The sequence below is a fragment of the Sciurus vulgaris genome (genome assembly GCF_902686455.1).
Source record: "Sciurus vulgaris genome assembly, chromosome: 9".
Taxonomy (NCBI): Eukaryota; Metazoa; Chordata; class Mammalia; order Rodentia; family Sciuridae; genus Sciurus; species Sciurus vulgaris.
The window spans coordinates 114,316,043-114,338,486 of NC_136469.1; the positions used below are offsets into that span (position 1 = coordinate 114,316,043).

At 36.9% G+C, this 22,444-nt stretch overlaps 1 protein-coding gene across 7 annotated transcripts in view; it reads right to left on the bottom strand.

The window, feature by feature from the left end:
• Positions 1-2,137: 2,137 nt before the first annotated feature.
• Positions 2,138-22,444, bottom strand: part of KLHL5 (kelch like family member 5) — a 76,136-nt gene continuing 55,829 nt past the window's right edge. For all 7 annotated transcript variants that reach the window (XM_079152817.1, XM_079152816.1, XM_079152815.1 and 4 more), the window contains 3 exons: positions 12,884-13,096; positions 10,863-11,034; positions 2,138-7,408 (listed from right to left, as the gene is read on the bottom strand). In XM_079152817.1, coding sequence (XP_079008943.1) covers positions 7,352-7,408; positions 10,863-11,034; positions 12,884-13,096 — 442 coding nt within the window. In that variant the 3' untranslated portion in view covers positions 2,138-7,351. The remainder of the gene's footprint in view (positions 7,409-10,862; positions 11,035-12,883; positions 13,097-22,444) is intronic.

The following is a 22,444-nucleotide window of genomic DNA, read 5'->3' on the forward strand; positions in this document are numbered from 1 at the left end:
GCTGCCACACTGCATCTTTGGCAGTCATTACGACCAGCTTGCAGTGTCTTCATATATTTTGGAGTCATGTACAGATAGAAGGGATGATTGGCATCCTGAATTTGAAACATTACAAAATTTATTTTAAAAATCTGCAAAAAAAAAAAAAAAAAATCGGCTGGCAGTTCTCACCATTCTTGTGTATATGCTCGAATGTGCAGTCACCCTGGGGTGCTCCTTCCTGGTGTCCTGCTTCCAGGCTCATCCTTTCCACTTCTTTTCTAACCTGCCTCCACCCCCGATACCCAAGCAAGGACCCCTCATGAGTTCTTTCTCTACTGTGTTTCAGAATCTATGATATCATTAACTCACATGCCAGCAACTTGGAAGTGGCTCACCTTAAAGCAGTCTACTTCATATGTACGTTCAAACAAATGATTAGTAAGTGCTCATTGAAAGCGTAATGGCAAATAAAAGGCTGAAGTGTACTCCAGTACATCCTTTAAGGAACTAGCATTCTTTCCTCCTTTGCTTTATCACCTATTAATGTAGAGATTTTAGTCTCCCTCTGTTTTGCTCAATGCCTTATTGATCAGAACATTTCTGAGAAAAAAGAGCTCTCTGCTGGATTAACTCACTTCCCAGTCCTTCTCTGCAGCTTTGCTACTGAGTTTCTGATACTGAATCAGACAAATAAGTAGGTCAACTCTTGCCAAACTTATTACCCAGCATTTTCTTCCTTCAACATTCTCACACAGCTATTCTTGTCACTGCACAGACAGCTCTTTGAATGACAGTTTCTCCCTAACCTCAGTACTCCATCTTTTTTGAAGTTTATCATATAACAAAGATTTATAAAGATGCATAATTTTAGAGAAAATTGTCTTTAAAATTTAGTTTAGTTCTTAATCTCAAGTGGAATGCTTTTACTTTGGTTGTGTGTGTGCTGGGAATTGAACCAGGGGGTGTTTTACCACTAAGCTACATCCCCAATCCTTTTTATTTTTAATTTTGAGAAAGATCTGAGTTGCCCAGGCTGAACTTGAACTTGGGATTCTCTTGCCTCAGCCTCCCAGGTTGCTGGGATTATAGGCATGCACCACAGCACTCAGCTGTGTTTACTGTCTGAAAAAATGGCAATAGACCTTTACTGAGAATTTATTCAGAAAAATAGATATTAAACAATCTGACAAGTTTTTAAACCTGGTGCTGTGGGGATGACTTCAAGTATGTTGCCACTCACCATCATAACTGAATGGTCACTGAGTCATTTGCCTGCCCAACCTACTTTTACCTGCCTATTATTATGCAAGTAATATTAGTTCAACACTATAAAACTATTTAAAAATACCTCAAATATAATTATTATTCACAAAGAACCGTGGATAATCAAATGGAACCAACTTAAACCTGGGCCAAGATCCAGGGCATTACATTTCTTTCCTGGGATTGAGGATGTAGCTCAGTGGAAGAGCACTTGCCTAGCAAGCCAGAGGCCCTGGTTCAATCCCAGCACCATATGATGGAAAAAAAGCAGATTATTTCCCAAGCACCCCTGGTTTTGCTGTTTAGAGTTCCCCTCACTAGCTAGCCCCAGAAAACCCTTGCTCAGGGCTGTAGGGAAGGGAAGGTGGCAGTCAAATGCAGTCATGATGCTAATGCCCACATCAATCAGAACTGCATTTCCTGAGATTCACAGGATGTTGGAGTTGTTCAGGCCCAGGAGACACAGAAACAAATATGGCCTTTCATAGGCCTTAGGAGTGAGGACAGAGGCTATGATGGAGGACTTGGTGCATTCCTATAAATCTACAGAAGTTGTCCAAGAGCCAGAAGAATGAAAATATCCCAAATAGGTTTTAATTCTTCATGGTATATTTTTTTTACTCCATTTACAAAATGAAATATAATAAAAATATCACAAGAAAATGTATAATCCAATCACAACAAAACTGTCATTGCATATTTGTTTCTAAGAGTTAAGATATATTAATAATTTCAAATAATATGCCGTTTATGGAAAGGTATCATCTGACTTAGAAACAGTTCTGAAATGCCTGTCATTTGCCATGCATTGGGAAGAGCTCCCGGTCCAACTTCCCCCTTATGTTTGTCACTATCTCTCACTCTCTTAGACTAGAATTAAAGAGTCTTCCAGTCAGATTTAAAAAATGTGTTTATTTGTAAATTACACTGGGAAAAAAAAAAAAAAAAACCTTTGGGATACATATAAATCCAGAGTATTAATTCTAGTGATGTGTATAGGACGCTAAATCATTACATTAAAAAAAAAAATTGTAGTGTATCTAATAAAAATTTTTAAAAAATTGTGGTAAAATATAAAAATTACCACTAGCAACATTTAGTTCCCTTCACCATGTTGTAAAACCATCACAATAACCTAATTCCAGAAGATTCCCATTGCCCCAAAAGGAAACTCCTTACTCATTAAGTGGTCACCTTCCACTCCCTCTTCCTCTTTTCTCTGACAACCCCTGATCTGTTTTCTGTATGGACTTCACCACTTTGTAGTAGGTGTTAGTACTTCATTGCACTTTTTTGGCTGAATAAATTCCATTGTGTGTATGTACCATTTACTTATCCATTCATCAGCTTACAGACATTGGTTTGTTCTTACCTTTTGGCTATTTTGCCTACTGTTACCATATTTATGTGCAGGTTTTTGTTTGAACACGTTTTCAGTTTATTTTGCTATACAGCCAGGAGTGGAACTGCTGGGTCATATAGTAATTCTGTTTAACTTACTGAGTTACTGCCAAACTGTTCTCTATGGCAGCTGCACATTTCACATTCCTTCCAGCAATGAATCCAAGTTCCAATTTGTTCACCACTTACATTTTTAAAATTGTAGTCATTTTAGTTGAAGTAGTATCTCATTGTGGTGTCGATTCTCACAATGACTAATGATGCCGAGCATCTTTTCATGTTCTTCTTGGCCCTTTGTATATCTTCACTAGAGAAATGTTTAAGTTCTTTCCCTATTTTAAAAGTGGGTTCTTTTTGTTGTTAAGTGTAGGAGTTCCTTTTATATCCTGAATACCTGTCCCTTACCAGCTATGTGACTTACAAATATTTTCTCTTATTCTGTGAGTTAGCTTTTTATTTTTATGATAGTGTCCTTTGATACACTGAAGCTTTTAATTGTGATTAAGTCTAATTTATGTATGTTGCTGCTCGGGGTTTTGATACTATATCCAAGAAATTACTGCTAAATCCAATGTAATTAAGATTTATGCCTGTTTTCTTCTCAGAGTTTTATGGTTGTAGCTTTTATATTTAAACCTTTCATCAATTTTGAATCAATCTTTGTACAGGGTGTGAAGTAAGGGTTCGATTCCATTTTTTTGTTTGTGAATAACTAGTTGTCCCAGCACCGTTTGTTGAAGAGACTGTTCTTTCTTCATTAAGTGGTCTTGGCACTCTAGAAAGTATCGGTCAAAGCTCACTTCTGGGACTTGCTATTCTATTCTGTTGGTCTGTGTGTTTATTTTTTATACCAATTCTACAATTTTTTGATTAATGTAGTTTTGCAGGAAATTATGAAATTAGAAATTTGAGTCTCCAAACTATTCTTGTTGAAGGCTGTTTTGGTCCTTTTGGGTCCCTTGAAATTCCGTATAAATTTTAGGATCAGCTATCCTAACTCTGCAAAAAGGCCTTTGGGATCTTTGTAGGGATTGCATGCAATCTATAGACTAATTTTGGGAGTAGCATTGAGTCTTCCAACTTGTGAACATAGATGTCTTCCACTTATTTAGTTCTTACTTATTTCACCAATGTTTTGTAATTTTCAGTGTGCAAGCCTTGTGCCATCTCAGTTAACTTTACTCCTACATTTATTATTTTTCATGTTCTTGTAAATGCAATTGTTTTAATTTCCTACTTTAATTTTTGTTAGTGTACAGAAATGTAACTTTTGTGTGTTGATCTTGCATTCTTCAACATTACTGAAATTAGCTTTTTTGTAGAATCTTTAGGATATGCAGGATTATATTGTCTACCAATAGAGACAGTTTTACGTCTTTCTTTCTAATCAGAATTCTTTTCATGCCCTAATTCTCTAGCTAGAACTTCTGGGTTAGTGTTGAACACCACTGGGGAAGAAAGCATTCTCTTCATCTCAGGAGTAAAGCTTTTAGTCTTTCACCACTGAGTATGCTGTTAGCTGTCAGGATTTTCTTGAGAGTCTTTTATCGGGTTAAGATAATCCCATTCTCTTCATAGTCCCCGCCCCACCCCCCTTTTACCATGAAATGAAATTGGATTTAGTCAAGTGTTTTTCTTATCAATTAAAGGATTTTTTTTCTATTTTTTTTTTTTTTTTTTTAACTAATGTGGTATATTACATTGAGTTTTGGATGTTAAACCATCCTTGTATTCCTGTGACAAATCTTACTTTGGTCATACAATACTTTCGGTGTACAATACTTTTAATGTGCTATTGGATTTGGCCTGAGAGTATTTTGTTGAATTTTTTGCATCTATATTCTACGGATATTAGTCTACAGTTTTCTTGTGTTGTTTTTGTCTGGTTTTGGTATCAAGGTAATGCTGACCCTAGAGAATGAGTTACAAATTATTCCCTCCTCTTCCATTTTTGCAAAGGGTTTAAGGATTGGTGTCAATTGTTCTTTATATGTTTGGCAGAGTTCACCAGTGAACCCATCTGGTCCTGTACTTTCTTTGTTGGAGGTTTTTGATTACTGATTCAGGCTCTTGTTATGTCTGTTCAGATTTTTTTTTAATTCTTCTTAAATCAGTTTCGATAATTTGGATGTTTCAGGAAATTTGTCCATTTCATCTAGGTTATCTAATCTATTGGCAATAATGCTTATTTTTGATGAATAAATTTGTTGATTATCATTTAGTTACTCAAGCTACTATGCAATTTATCTAATATTTATGGAACTTACATGTATGCCATATTTTATTACATTTACTTTTCTCAAGCAAAATATATAGAATTCTATAGAAGAGTTAAACAAAATTTTCCCCAAATACTAAGGATCCATAATTTTATGATGGGGTATGAGTAGTGTAAATTTTATTACTAAACAGCATAAAACCTTTTAATTTTTCTTTTTCTAAAACAAATGATTCCTCACATAAAATGAACCTCTCCTTTTCTATTCAGAGGCAGGAATGGTAAGACTCCTGAGCAGACTGTCTGCATGTGAACCCTTGCTCTGTCACTTATTGCTATATACACTCTTGGGGTTAACTCTCTGCCTGTTTCCTTAACTGTCAGAAAGGAAATAATAACAGACTAACTCATGTGTTGTTGTGAAGATTAGGAAAATTAATGCATACAAAAAAATTGATTCCTGGTTATAACAAGCACTGAATAATCTTATGACAATATTATTTTCATAAAGTGGTCATTAATTGGAGTTAAAATAAATAGTATCTAGATATCTCAATTGTCAGGCTAACAATAAAAGCCAAGGCAGCAATGTGTATATAAGGAAGAGTCATATTTTTCTCTAAAATTATAAGACTTGGGGCTAGAGGAGAAATGAAAGTCTTGGCAAGTTCCCGTTCCCTGTTACTTGAAAAGAAATGTGTCTAATACTCAGGACAGCAGGTGCTATTGCCTACAGAACTTCACTAGAGAGAGGCCCTTAATCAGAGCAGGAAATTCCACAAAGGAAAGCAAGTCCTGGGAGGACAGGACCAGTTCCTTTAGTTTAAAATGAGTCTGGTATCTTCTGTGGAAGACAGAAAACTAGAGCAGATAATAAGTGTTCCAAGAAATGATCATAAGATTTCAGCTTCCTCAAGGAGGTGAGGATGTACTGATGATTGTTACTAAAATTTTTGTTTTGTTTCTTACACCTTTTCCTCTTTTTTACCTCCCTTCCCTTAAAATACATGAATGTATTCCACAGCTGATCTCTTACCAGGAAAATAACTGAATTCACACTCATAATGAACATATAAAATATTAATACATGACAAATCATTATCACCATTATTTTCTTTGTGACCACACCAGTAAAATGACTGTTGGATTTGATTTGGAAATAGAAGCCCTTCCTTTCTTGGGTTCCTAGACAGAAATATTTCAAAAATCAGTTCATTTCTTTTAAAAAGAGATTTTGCTCCAACTTTTAAAGAAAGCAACTAAAAGTCTACTATGATATAAAAAAAAAAAAAATACATTAACTACAACAACGAATTTTGAAAGATGGGAATTTAGACTCATTTTATATTAAGATTCATTAATGAGTTATAACTAATAGGAAATATAACAAAATGTTACTGCCCCATGCATTCTCACAAACAATAAACAATTTGGGGAGAGTATTAACATTCACACATGTAATTAGAGTTTACAAATGTACAAAACTTTGGGTAATAAACACTTTAAACTTATTTTTCAAATATTCAAGTAGCCCATTCCCTCCAAACTGTTTGATTACAAAGATGCATGATGTATTACTAACTGTGACAAAAACGTAAGAGACAAGTCAGGAGAGGCAAATACAAGACTTGAGAACATAAGAACATCAAATTCTGTCAATATCAAAAGACAAATTAAACCATTTTTTGTAATAGAAAAGGAAACAAAACGAATTCATGTAATTAAATACAAGTTAGGTGAAAGAACATTATAGGGCATACATTTATTTTCTCTACATAAGTTTGCATATATTTAATGTAAACTGTCACGTTTAAATTTCAATTAAAGAATATCATACATGGAATTCTTGACAAATCTAAATGTAATGGGATGAAGATTTAAACAAAGCCCAAAGATTGTTTTATTTGGTCATTGTTTTAATGCTTCAGCATTTTTTTTTTTTTAATTCATTGGACTAAGACAATTTTAGAGGTAAAATGCACAACCAAAGCATATATAGTGTAGCTGAAAAAACTAAATAGTATAGTCTTCAGTATATTAGAAGTAGTGATTGTGATTAAACAAAAATTACTGCAACTCACATATGATGAACTTACAAAATAATATTTTAGAAGTTTTTTATGATGTTTGCACTGTAATAAAATCAATCTGGATAATATGAGTAAAATGTGCTCAACTATGAATAAATGAAATTTTCAGTTGATATAGGATTGTTTTGGAGTAGTACTTTTGTCCTCATATTTCATATCAGGAACATGTGTTCCCAATTCATCAGGTGTAGTTTTGATTCACTAAGAAATGAAAGTGTTTAATCCTAGTCCATCTGTTCCTTGCTCTCCTTTTTAACATCTTTACCTTGAGATGAGGCACTCTGTGCCCAGGAATATGGTATTGCACATTTACTAAAAATGTATCCATTGATAGTAGACTAATTGTAGTAAATTAATAAAGGAAGAGGATATTTTCATTTAGAAAACAAGCAATAGATTATAATTTTACAGTCACAACACAAGCTCCAGCTCTTCCTAGGCACAGTGGAGCAACCTAAAAAAGAAACACAAAGAGATATATTTGGATTTGGAGGACATTGATAATATTACACCCATGAAATAGTGACAGTATATTTGTTGGCAAAGACTTGCTTCTTCAGCCCTACTACTACACTGGTCCCTTTCCCAAGACCCCTCTCTTGATGTCAAAGTTTCCGCCTGAATTGTTTTGGGCATATCATCACTAGATTATATGGTATTCATTCTCCTTAAAGGTGATTTTTTTAGATGGTTCAGGAATTAGTTATATGAAACATTATATTTGGCTAAAATGATGAACAATAGGGGAAAATTTTGAACACTTTAAGTTACTTTGTCACCAAACAAATACTACCCATACAACTCTTTAGGAGTACAAACAAACTGTTGAATGAATCCAAGCAATATAATTTTAATTTATTGATAAGGAACAATTCTGAAATCTTTCACTTATTGTTTTTTTTTTTTTTTTTTTTTTCTTAAAAATTACCCAAGACATTGGGTAATTCATAGCTGAAATTAAAGTTTGGACAAGAATAGTTTTTGAACAAGTATTCTGAACACAGTAACAACCTATGTAGGTGAGTTAAAATGTTAGCACTTGGGGGTTGGGGTAACTAAAGCAAAATACTGAGAAAGCTTGTTTTGTTCTTATGTATGTAAAAGTGTAAGAAAGTGTTTTTGTCAAATCTTTAATAAATACGAAGATGACTTCCTAATTAGTTGACTGCCTATTCCGTCACTCCTACCACCTCCACCATGAATGATTCTAAGAACGACTGGACTTTAGTTGTAAAAGAATTCTCAGTTGTTCTCCATCTAAATCAGTTTTAATTAATTACTGTTATATCTCCTTGAAAAATCAAGTAAACTATTTAACCATATTTATTATAGTATTGTAGAAGCTACAACCTTTAAGTCATTTAAATCAAATGACAGTTTGTAACTAGCACTGTTTCTCAAAGCTTTTCTATTAAGCTTCTACACTGTGAATAGGTGACACTGTCATGACCACCAGCTAGAAAACTTAGCTTGGAGACTTCGGCAATACATCGACGTCACCTCCTGCTTTGGGTCAAGGCTGGTAGTGGTGGTGGTGGCTTGAGACTCTGCAATCTCCTTTCAGCCCCCTATATACATTTCCTCTTGTCCATATGTTAAACACTGAGAGGAAAACATTATTTTCAGATTCTATAAGTTCGCATTTTCAGGTGCTTTAAAATAGAATTAGAGGTGGAATGTAAGCAAAATAGTTATATGGTCCAGATTACAGATTGTGATACTGACTGATTGTTAGCATAAACTATTAAATATCTATAATAACAAGTGTTGAATGTGGGCTAATAGAGATTCTTACAACTGGTGTAAGGACTTAAATGAAGTATATCTCAGAAAAAGAGATTTTCTACCTCTTTTTGGACTCCTAGATTGTCATTCACAATTATTTCTGCCATCATATGAGGCTAACATCAAGTAATTATCTAATTTCTTTTTGGTGGTGTTGTTCTAATAAAACTTTATTTATAAACACAAGTGTAAGGCTGCATTTAGTTCACGAGTTGTTTGCCAACATGAGGACAGAACAGTGCTATTAAAACAAATACAATTACTGCTTTGTAAGTCTTTTAAATTGTCCCTGCATTTAATAATCATGTAATTAAGGAAATTCTGTAGCTCTAAATCAAACCCTCAATCTTATCCCTTCTACCCTCCAAGAGATCTCACTTACTTAAGAAATAAGATCAAGGTGGTAGCATCAGTCTTTTTCTTTACATTTCTCTTCATTTAGAAACTCCCTGTGCCTTTCCACATTCATATTCTTATCTTTTCCTCAAGTCATGGGAGGTAATATCTTCCCTTTAGTCCAGATGACCAGTCTTTACTCTCAATGCTGTTTCCCATCCTTCTTTCAAGAAGATGCTCGTAAGTTTTGCTTGTTCTTTCTACCAGAATCTCTCTCACCCTCTTGCTGTCATCTCCACTGTGAAAAAAAGCCCTTGGCTCAAATTCTAATTTCACTATTTGCTATGTGACCTTGGCTAGCTATTTAACCTTTCTGTGTCTCAGATTCCTCATCCTGTACAGTAGAAATAAGATCGCTTACCTTACAGGGTTGTTGGGAGGATTAAATACGTTTTTTAATGTGAAGTGCTTAGAGCCTGGTCACATAATGTGCATGGGTGTGATCTTCTGCTGGCTGCTCATTACCAAACTAATCAGCTTGGCCTTTACAGGCCTCCACTCTGACCCCACCCTCCTCTCCAGCATGGATGCTATAACCAGCCATTCTTCATTTATATGTCTCGTATATTTCTGTGTCGGTGACATTTCTTTCATGTTTTCTCACACATTTTCTCCTTTCTTTCCAACCTTTTTGAATTGGATCACTTCACACCAATGCTAAGTTTAAAAACCCCACTTCTAAAAAGAAAACAAAAACAAAAAACAAACAGAAAACCCCCACTTCTTCGTCACTAAAGCCATCCCAACATTCATTTTCCTTGGTCTGTTTGACGAGATACTTAATATCCACTGCCACATACTGTAGGTTTTTCCCTTGCACATATAGCTCCTCACCTACCTAGTTCTTTGACTGCTAGATTCTCAGAAGTTGGTTTTTTTGAAAACACTTACCACTGCTCCCTGCATATAAGAAAACCTTGATTCAGTTAAACACTTACTGTCTTTTATGTGCCAGATACTTAACTGGGTGTTTACAAGCACAAAGTCCTGATTCTGGTCTTGGTGATGATAATTCTTATAAGTGCTAAGCCCCCTCAGAAACAGATAGGGAATTCTTTCTGTTAAAAAGCTTGCCACATCAAATTTCTTACTCATTAATATAATTTAGGGTTGTCACCTTTATGAGGTTGTGATTTAATTTAATCAACTCTCAAATATCAGTGCTTCTCTATTTAAAAATTATTGCTCATATAAGGGCAAATTATTCAAATTACTCTGAATCTTTTTTTTTTTTTTTTAAACAAGGGTGGTTAATGTTCTCTTTTTCTAGTTGTTGATGGACCTTTATTTTACTCATTTATTTATATGTGGTGCTGAGGATTGAACCCAGTGACTCACACATACTAGGCAAGCGCTCCACCACCGAGCCACAACCCCTGCCCCTATTCTTGTTTCTTATTTTTCATCCTCTCTCCACTTTCTGTGGTAGCACTCCTGTGGCACTATCAGCTCTACCAATGCCAGAACATTTCACCAAGAAAATGATGGCAGATCAATGAATAATTTCTTTGAATATTAACTTATACTTTGAAGGTAATTTTGGGTTTTAATTATATTTAATTTAATTAATTATATTTTAAAATTAAACATTGTCTCGTTTTCTCAAGAGGTAACCTTATCATATCCATGTAATACATGCCAATATTGGACAAAGTTCAGTGGTGCTTCTTTACCAAAAATTGTTTTCACAAAAAGGGAGTATGCTAATGAAAATCAAAAGGCTATACCTGGGTCCACTCATTTGTCTGGGGATCATAAGCCTCCACCGTGTTAAGGTATGTCTGTCCATCATATCCTCCAACGGCATACAATTTATCGCCAAGTAAACAGACTCCCACTGCATCTCTGCTGATGCTCATAGATGCCACTGCAGTCCACATATCTGTTTTGGGATCATATCTGAAAGAAAATTTTAGAACTGAAGCTAAAATTGTTCTCAAAATATTGAATGTAAAAATAGTTTTGTCCTTTAAGTGTATCTTCTGTCTTCTTGTCTGTTATGTAACTAAAAAAAAATCATCTGAACATATTTTAGGGAAAAAGATCAATATTTTCCTAATATTTTAAATTACAGTATTACAGATTTGTTTAGCAGATGTGTAACACTTAAAAGGAGCTAACATAAATATAATACTGAAAACTAATTCAAGGCCTTAGACTACCTATTAAAAATGTAGGGAAATCAATACATTAAGCTATACATTTGACAACTTATACCTCAATCTTGTAACTGTCCATTTTAGATTTTCTTGTCCCTTTCATGCGGTATCTTAACTAGATTGCCAAAGTCCTCTAGCTGCCTAAGGTGGTCTCTCAAAAAGCAGGTGCTTCCAGCTAAGAGACCTGTTTTTCTTTAGACACCTCTTGTATCAAGATCAGCTTTTTGCTGGACATAGTACTACAGTAAGCCCATAATTTATGGGGTAAAGTGCATAAAGTCTTCCATATTCCCTTCCTGAATTACAACATGTAAAAAGCATCATCCGAATTATTTTCTCCCCATACAGATGAAATACAGGTGTAACTTGACTCTTTTTCAAGAAAGAACAACCAAATCTTACTATTCTACAGAGAGTGCTCATTATTCTCAACAAACCTTGATCTTTCTTTTTATCCTTCTAGTCACTTACAACTTATTTAATAAATCACACTAATCTTTAAAAAATGTGATCAAGGCCTTGTCTCTCTCTGAAACTCATTAACTTCCAATTCCTCTTTAAAATCAAAATCCTTTATAAAGCCTCAAGACCCTGTATGATCTGCCCCCATCCACTCTGCCTCTTTCCTGTCACTCCCTCCATTGCTCTTTGCTCTTCAGTCACAATGGCTGCCTTTCAGTTTCCAGTATGAGCCATATTCTTTTCTGCTTTGAAGTGTTCATACATGCTTCTGTTGATTTTACCTCTAAAATACACTCACTACTCTTCATTCCTTGACTAGAATGAATAGATGACATGGGTACCTCATGTACCATTCAAATCTCCAACTATCAGGTTTTCTATCTGGTCCCAAAGTTGAGTTTTGTGTAGTCAGTTTGGATGACTTGGTTAAATCTTTAAGATTTTTTTTTTTTTATTAGATTTTGCTGGGTTCAGTGACGCACAGCTGTAATCCCAGTGACTCAGGATGCTGAGGCAGGGGAATTACAAGCTTGAGGTCAGCCTGGACGACCAAGACCCTGTCTCAGAATAAAAGCTAAAAAGGGTGGCAGAGGACTGGGGATATAGCTCAGTGATAGAGTGCTTGCCTAGCATGCACAAGGCCCTGGGTTTTATCTTCAGGACCACACGCATAAAAAAGAGAGATTTTTTATTATCCTTTTTAAATTTTATGTTATTTCATTTTGTATCCGAATGTGTCAGAAATGTCTCTTTCCTTTTTACTAATTTAGGTTCCAGCCTCTAGCGCATTCTCTCTGAAATTCATTGGGCTCCTTTCCTTAGCAGGTATAGCATCCAGTACAAAACAGGCACACAGTAAATGTTTGCCATATGCTTCAATTAATAACCTGTGCAATGAACTCTAAGATAAAGTTTAAGTAAAAAGCAGTAACATGATGAGAGAAGAATCTGAGTAGGTTGCTGGGAGACAGAGGGAAAGATGGCCAGAGCAGACAATCTATGTCTACAGAGCTCCCAGAGAACCACTCTGCATATGATGGACATTCAGTAGAGTTATTAATTTGTCTGGAAGTATTAGAGACTTTTATTTAATTTTTTGTTCCTGGTTTTCCTTCACAGGAAATTACCTCTCCACACAGTCGGAGAGTCTGGAAGTCAAGTTGGATGCAGGAGCATCATGTCCTCCAATAGCATACAGCAGTCCATTCCAGGTTGTCACTCCTACGCCACCTCTCCTTTTTGACATCTGTGCACACAGTGTCCATTTATTAGTATGAGGATCAAAGCATTCTACTGATTTGAGACAAGAACTTCCATCACGACCACCAACTGCATAAAGTCTGTAAAGAGAACACATGAAATGATAAATAAGAAATAATGCTGTTACTATGCTTAAAGCAAAGAAGTTATTCTTATGGTATTTCATTGAATTAAGGTACCCAGTTGTCAGACACACTGTTAACTTATGTGCCATTAAGAAGACATCTAACAATTAAATGATACATGTACATGTTATATATTACCCTGTACACATGAAAAATAAAATATAAACTGCATATGAAAGCAGCGACAACTATTTAATAGCTGCCATCTGTTTGACAAGTCACCATTGATTGCAACAGGCTTTATAATTTTAGAGATGTTAAAAAAATGTATCTTAGAATAGACAAAACACACAGAGAAGGCTTTGGGACGCCCTATCTCTTAAAATGGTCTGCACTGTGAAAAATGATATAGTCCAGTGATAAAGAGCATAAATTCTTGAACCAGATTCTCTGGATTTGAATGCTGGTTCCATCACTTATTCCTTGTGATTGTGGATAAATTATTTAATCTCTGTCTGGGGGGTTTCAAGATGGCGGCCTAGAGGGGTGGCTGCATTTCATGTTGCTCCAGGACTCAGGATTCAAAAGAGGAGATATTGAGACGCTTGGGACCAACTCAAAGCAGCCGGGTGACTCTCACCCCCTGGGGAGGCATCCCGGATGGGACGGGGATCCCGGAACGCAGGAAACTTTGTGAAGTAGAACTGCCGGCGAGACGCCCCTCCCCCCGCTGGAGCAGTGAACTCAGACAGCTGGGAGCGCCGAAAAGGAGGCCGCTCGGCACAGCGCTGGGACTCAGAGCCACCACTGGGGCTCAGGCGGCTGCCCAGGGGAGGAGTGGCGAGGAGAGCTGTGTGGACTCAGGACACCGGGGCCTGCCCTGAGGAGGAGGAGGAGGAGCGTGGCCACTTGGATTCGGAGTGACTGCACCAGAGCTACAGGCGGTTGCCAGACGAGGGGCTGCGTGGCGAGCTGTTTGGACTCAGAACGACGCTTCTGAACCCCGGGGCCTGCCCTGAGGACGAGGAGGAGGAAGAGGAGCGTGGCCGCTTGGATTCAGGTGACTACACCAGAGCTACAGGCGGTTGCCAGAGGAGGGGCTGTGTGGCGAGCTGTTTGGACTCAGACCACTTCTGAACCCCGGGGCCTGCCCGGAGGAGTAGGAGAAGGAGGAGAAGGAGCGCGGCGGGTCCTTTGGACTCGCAGTGACTGCATTAGCGCTCCAGGCGGCTGCTCAGAGGAGAAGGCGAGTGGTGAGTTGTTTGGTCTTAAAGTGACAGCTCCTGAACACAGGGGGACTGCCTGGAGGAGAAGCGTGGTGGGACGCTTGGTCTTGAGTGGCCGCACCAGAGCTCCGGGCGGTTGCTCAGAGGACCAGTGCAGCGGGTCACGTGGATTCAGAACCACTCAGAGGGACTGCTCCTGAACACCCGGGGGGTTATCTGGAGAAGGAGGAGGAACGGGGAGGGTCACTTCGACTCGGAGTGATTGATTGCCCCGGGCTACGGGTGGTTGGTGGGAGGAGGAGGCACGAAGTGAGTTTCTTGGACTCCTAGTGACCGCACCAGAATACTGGGCGGCTGTCTGGAGGAAGAGGCCTGTGGCGGGTCTCTGGGACTTAGAGCGATTGTTCGGAGCCACAGGTGGCTGCTCAGAGGAGGGGCCACACAGCCAGGCGATTAGGTGCAGAGCAGGGTCCCAGGATCTAGGAGGCTTCTGGGTGGTAGAGCCGCACAGAGACAGGCTTAGGGCGGAGCGAAGGTTCCAGGCCTGTGGGCAAATTCTCTGAGGAGGGGTAGCCTAGGGAGATTCATCTGCGAAGGGTGAGGCTCCCAGGCCCAGGAGGTAGGGCCGGGCCCCTGGGAACTTTGCAGAGGAAGGCAGCCCAGCCCAGGCGGTAGCTGTAAATTGAGGGGAACCTCTAGGAGGGAACTGACCAGCGAGACCTCCCCACCGGGTGAGTCTTCCCTGCTGGGTGAGGTTTCCCACAAGGACGGTAAAACCAGAGACTCAGGCCCAAACAGGCCTTGCCTCAGCCCGCAGCCTAGGTCCCCTTTGGATGACCATTGGTCAACAAGTGGAGGCACCTCTGCCCACTAGCAGGGATTATACCCCACCTGAAGGCCACCACTCCTAGAGAGGCAGCTTCCTTGTGGAGCACCGCATTATCAACTTCCTCCATGACTTCAGCCCACTGAAGGCTAAGGGGGGATATATATAGAAATCTTCAGGGACATTGTAAGTCAATAGAGGAAATCTGCAATATCTCAGCGGTCCACTGATACCTGAACAATATGAGAAAACAAGGAAAGAAAATGCTGCAAACAAATCTAGATGTTACATCAATAAAACCCAATGACAGCATGGCAGAAGAAATGACAGAAAAGGAGTTCAGAATGTACATAATTAAAATGATCAGAGAAGCAAACGATGAGATGAAAGAGCAAATGCAAGCATTGAATGATCGCACCAATCGACAGTTAAAAGAGCAAATACAGGAAGCAAAAGATCATTTCAATAAAGAGTTAGAGATATTGAAAAAAAACCAAACAGAAATCCTTGACATGAAGGAAACAATAAACCAAATTAAGAACTCCATAGAAAGCATATCCAATAGGATAGAACACCTGGAAGATAGAACCTCAGACATTGAAGACAAAATATTTAACCTTGAAAACAAAGTTGAACAAACAGAGAAGATGGTAAGAAATCATGAACAGAATCTACAAGAACTATGGGATATCATGAAAAGGCCAAATTTAAGAATTATTGGGATTGAGGAAGGCCTAGAGAAACAAGCCAAAGGAATGAACAACCTATTCAATGAAATAATATCAGAAAATTTCCCAAATCTGAAGAATGAAATGGAAAATCAAGTTCAAGAGGCTTATAGGACTCCAAATACACAAAATTACAACAGACCCACACCAAGGCACATTATAATGAAAATACCGAACATACAAAATAAAGACAGAATTTTAAAGGCTGTGAGAGAAAAGAACCAAATTACATTCAGGGGGAAACCAATATGCATATCAGCAGATTTTTCAATCCAGACCCTAAAAGCTAGAAGGGCCTGGAACAACATTTTTCAAGCCCTGAAAGAAAATGGATGCCAACCAAGAATCTTATACCCAGCAAAACTTACCTTCAAATTTGACGATGAAATAAAATCCTTCCATGATAAACAAAAGCTAAAAGAATTTACAAAAAGAAAGCCAGCATTACAGAACATTCTCAACAAAATATTCCATGAGGAAGAGATGAAAAACAAAGAAGCAAATCAGCAAAGGGAGGAATTATTCTAAAGGAATTGTCAAATAAAGGAAGAAACAAGTTGTGTCAAACAAATAAATAAATAAAATTTAAAAAATGAACCAAATGACTGGGAAACCAAATCATATCTCTATAATAACCCTGAATGTTAATGGCCTGAATTCATCAATCAAAAGACATAGACTGGCAGATTGGATTAAAAAGAAAGATCCAACAATATGTTGCCTGCAAGAGACTCACCTCATAGAAAAAGATACCCATAGACTAAAGGTGAAAGGATGGGGAAAAACATACCATGCACATGGACTCAGCAAAAAAGCTGGAGTATCCATCCTCATTTCCGATAATGTGGACTTCAAGCCAAAGTTAGTCAGAAGGGATAAAGAAGGTCATTTCATACTTCTTAAGGGAAGCATAAATCAGCAAGATATAACAATCATAAACATCTATGCCCCAAACAGTGGCTCATCCATGTATGTAAAACAAATCCTTCTCAATTTCAGAAACCAAATAGACCATAACACAATAACACTAGGTGATTTTAACACGTCTCTCTCACCACTGGACAGATCTTCCAGACAAAAATTGAACAAAGAAACCATAGATCTCAATAACACAATCAATAATTTAGACTTAACGGACATTTATAGAATATACCATCCAACCAAGAGCGAATACACTTTCTTCTCAGCAGCACATGGATCCTTCTCTAAAATAGACCATATATTATGCCACAAAGCTAATGTTAGCAAATACAAGAAGATAGAGACACTAGCATGTATTCTATCAGATCATAATGGATTGAAGTTAGAAATAAATGAAAGAGTAAAACACAGAAACTATTCCAACATCTGGAGATTAAACAATATGCTATTATATGATGAATGGATAACAGAAGATATTAGGAAGGAAATTAAAAAATTCTTAGAGGTAAATGAGAACAAAGAAACATCATATCAAAATCTCTGGGACACTATGAAAGCAGTACTTAGAGGGAAATTTATTTCATGGAGCGTATTTTATAAAAGAAGTAAAACTCAACAAATAAACGACCTAACACTACAGCTCAAAGCCCTAGAAAAAGAAGAACAGAACAGCACCAAAAGTAGTAGAAGACAGGAAATAGTTAAACTCAGAGCTGAAATCAATGAAATTGAAACAAAAGAAACAATACAAAAAATTGACAAAATAAATAGTTGGTTCTTCGAAAAAATAAACAAAATTGATAAACCTTTAGCCACACTAACAAAGAGAAGACGAGAGAAAACCCAAATCACTAAAATTCGGAATGAACAAGGAAATATCACAACAGACAGGATTGAAATACAAAACATAATTAGAAGCTATTTTGAAAATCTATACTCCAACAAAATAGAAAATTTCGAAGACATCAACAGGTTTCTAGAGACATATGAATTGCCTAAACTGAACGAGGAGGACATAAACAATTTAAATAGACCAATTTCAAGTACTGAAATAGAAGAAGTCATCAAAAGCCTACCAACAAAGAAAAGTCCGGGACCAGATGGGTTCTCAGCCGAGTTCTACAAAACCTTTAAAGGAGCTCATTCCAATACTTCTCAAAGTATTCCATAAAATAGAAGAGGAGGGAACCCTCCCAAACTCATTCTATGAAGCCAATATCACACTGATACCTAAACCAGACAGAGACTCATCAAGGAAAGAAAATTTCAGACCAATATCCTTAATGAACATCGATGTAAAAATTCTCAACAAAATTTTAGCAAATTGCATACAAAAACATATTAAAAAGATAGTGCACCATGATCAAGTGGGTTTCATCCCAGGGATGCAAGGTTGGTTCAACATCAGGAAATCAATAAACGTAATTCACCATATTAATAGACTTAAAGTCAAGAATCACATGATTATTTCAATAGATGCAGAAAAAGCATTTGATAAAATACAGCACCCCTTCATGCTCAAAACACTAGAAAAAATAGGGATAGTGGGAACATTCCTTAACATTGTAAAGGCCATTTATGCTAAGCCCATGGCTAATATCATTCTAAATGGTGAAAAACTGAAAGCATTCCCCCTAAAAACTGGAACAAGGCAGGGATGCCCTCTTTCACCACTTCTATTCAACATTGTTCTTGAGACTCTGGCCAGAGCAATTAGACAAACCAAAGAAATTAAAGGGATACGAATTGGAAAAGAAGAACTCAAACTATCCCTGTTCGCTGATGACATGATTATATATTTAGAGGAACCTGGAAATTCCACCAGAAAACTCTTAGAACTCATAAGTGATTTCAGTAAAGTAGCAGGTTACAAGATCAATGCCCATAAATCCAACGCATTTTTATACATAAGTGATGAATCTTCAGAAAGAGAAATTAGGAAAACTACCCCATTCACAATAGCCTCGAAAAAAAAAAAAATACTTGGGAATCAATCTCACAAAAGAGGTGAAAGACCTCTACAATGAGAACTATACAACACTAAAGAAAGAAATTAAAGAACACCTTAGAAGATGGAAAGATCTTCCATGTTCTTGCATAGGAAGAATTAATATTGTCAAAATGGCCATACTACCTAAAGTGCTATACAAATTCAATGCAATTCCAATTAAAATCCCAATGATGTACCTTACAGAAATAGAGCAAGCAATTATGAAATTCATCTGGAAGAATAAGAAACCCAGAATAGCTAAAGCAATCCTTAGCAGGAAGAGTGAAACAGGGGGTATTGCAATACCAGATCTTCCACTCTACTACAAAGCAATAGTAACAAAAACGGCATGGTATTGGTACCAAAATAGAAAGGTAGATCAATGGTACAGAATAGAGGACACGGACACAAACCCAAATAAATACAATTTTCTCATACTAGACAAAGGGGCCAAAAATATGCAATGGAGAAAAGATAGCCTCTTCAACAAATGGTGCTGGGAGAATTGGAAATCCATATGCAACAGAATGAAACTAAACCCATATCTCTCACCATGCACGAAACTAAACTCAAAATGGATTAAGGACCTTGGAATCAGACCAGAGACCCTGCATCTTATAGAAGAAAAAGTAGGTCCAAATCTTCACCTTGTTGGTCTAGGACCAGACTTCCTTAACAGGACTCCCATAGCACAAGAAATAAAAGCTAGAATCAACCACTGGGATAGATTCAAACTAAAAAGCTTTCTCTCAGCAAAGGAAACTATCAGCAATGCGAAGAAAGAGCCTACAGAGTGGGAGAATATCTTTGCCAATCATACTTCAGATAGAGCACTAATCTCCAGAATCTATAAAGAACTCAAAAAACTCTACTCCAAGAATTCAAATAATCCAGTCAACAAAGGGGCTAAGGAAATGAATAGACACTTCACAGAAGAAGATCTACAAGCAATCAACAAACATATGGAAAAATGTTCAACATCTCTAGTAATAAGAGAAATGCAAATCAAAACCACCCTAAGATTCCATCTCACCCCAATTAGAATGGCGATTATCAAGAATACGAGCAACAACAGGTGTTGGCGAGGATGTGGGGAGAAAGGTACACTCATACACTGCTGGTGGGGCTGCAAATTAGTGCAGCCACTCTGGAAAGCAGTGTGGAGATTCCTTAGAAAACTTGGAATGGACCCTCCATTTGACCCAGCTATCCTATCCCACTCCTTGGCCTATACCCAAAGGACTTAAAATCTGCATACTACAGAGACACAGCCACATCAATGTTCATAGCTGCTCAATTCACAATAGCCAGACTGTGGAACCAACCTAGATGCCCTTCAATTGATGAGTGGATAAAGAAACTGTGGTATATATATACAATGGAATATTACTCAGCCATAAAGAATGATAAAATTATGGCATTTGCAGGCAAATGGATGAAATTGGAGAATATCATGCTAAGTGAGATAAGCCAATCTCAAAAAGCCAAAGGACGAATGATATCACTAATAAGTGGAGGATGACACATAATGGGGGGGAGGGACGGGTTAGTGTTAGGGTTAGAGTTAGGGTTAGGGAGGGGGGCAAGTATGGAGGAAGGAAGTACTGTATAGAGGGTAAAGAGGGGTGGGAGGGGTGGGGGGAAGGGAAAAAATAACAGAATGAATCAAACAACATTACTCTATGTAAATTTATGATTCCACAAATGGTATGCCTTTACGCCATGTACAAACAGAGATACAACATGTATCCCATTTGTTTACAATAAAAAAAAAAATCTCTGTCTGCCCCAATTTCATCATCTATAAGCACTATCTCACAGTTTTATTGATTATTAAAGTACAGTGCTTAGCATGTAGTAAGATGTTCAAAGAAAAATTGTTTCTATTTGTGTTCTTTAAGAAAATGGCATTTTTAGAAGATATTAAAATTGTACAAACAACATTTATACTGAGTTAATATTAAGAATTAACTGTGTAGGTAGCATTTCCTAAAGAATCATTATCTCAAACAATAGTTTTCAAACTGTCTTCTAAGAACAGGATTTTGTAGAGGAATGGGGCAGGGGTGTCCCCAAAATGGTTCATTTGAAATTAAAGTTATTGATAGTATTTTTGATTTTCAAAAATATCACCTGGCTCAGTTAAATGCCATGTAAGACTCAGAACTTGTTTCTCTTCCCACATGACAGTATCTACTACAATAAAAACAGAAAATTATGTTGACTTATTTATTTTATGTGGTGCTGAGGATGGAACCCAATGCCTCACACATGCAAACACTACCACTGAGCCACAACCCCAGGTCATCAAATTGTGATAGTATTGTACTTATGAACCTCAGAATAAGATTTAGATCTTCACAGACTTTTAAAATTATGATCAAGAATGCAAGTAGTTGGCTGATGCTGTCTGCTATTCAACTTAGAACAAAAATTTTCTACTACTTTCAAACTCTTTGAGCAATTTAACTGAAAAGTTTCCTAAGATTCCAATTAAATTGCTCTAGTAGTTAAAATAACTATTGCCATTTCAACCTCTTTTCTGTGAATATGGGATTTTCTCCTAATATTTACTGGACAACCAAAAGGAAACAGAACTAAGCTGGGTGTTCTGAAAACTGAGTTATTCTTCTATATTGTTTTTTATAAGTAAACATTTTAAACTTTAACTTAAAGTTAAAAGAGAGATTGTACTGTTAAAAATATTTGCCAGTCAATAGTTTAAAGATAGCCCGGGCTACTGGAAGTCTAAGTAAAGCTTCTTTCTGTCAAACATGGTATAAAGGAAAACTTTTGCACTCTGGAAACATTAAGATAAAGAATGTAACTCATAAAACAAAAACAAAACTACATTTTGTTCTAGGGAACATTATAAAATAAGGTAAAATAGTAAAAAGAGGAAGTTAATTGAGGCTGTCTCAGAATTATAGTCAATTAATTGCATTTTCAGCTGGTTAAAATGTGAAATATTTACTTCTCATTAGGGGACAAAGAAAGGTAAGGAAGTAAGGTATTTTTATGCCTGGAAGTTAGGTTTTAAAGAAAGAAGGCAGTTATTCCTCTGTCCTCTTTTAGAAAAAAGAGCTAAGAAACTTGACATTGAACAAAAATTTGCCCAATGAACTAATCCCTGAAGTTTAAACCAAAAGGTCAAAACCAAGAAGGGACTGTTTTAATTTTCTTTTTTCTTATTTTCAGATTTTGTAATGGCTGATGTTTCTATCAAAGTTAGTAAAGATACATAGTGACACATTTGTAAGTTATTTCTTTAGCTAAAATAAAGGAAGGGAGAAGTACGGAGAGCAGGTATGTCTAAAAACCGTTTCCACTTATCTATATTATTGCTTGGGATAGTGCTAAAAAACAAAAAACAAAAAACAAAAAACAAAGAAAAACAACAAGTAGAACTTAACTGAACCGATACATCCTGAGGAAACAAAATCTTGTCTTAAAAAAAAAAAAAATTACTCCTAGCAGCTTGGTAGCTGAGGAAGGAGGATTGTGAGTTGAAAGCCAACCACAGCAAAAATCGAGGTGCTAAGCAACCCAGTGAGACCCTGTCTCTAAATAAAATACAAAATAGAGCTGGGGATGTGGCTCAGTGGTCAAGTGCCTGTGTGTTCAATCTCTGGTACCAAAAAAACAAACAAACAAACAAACAAAAAACCCAAA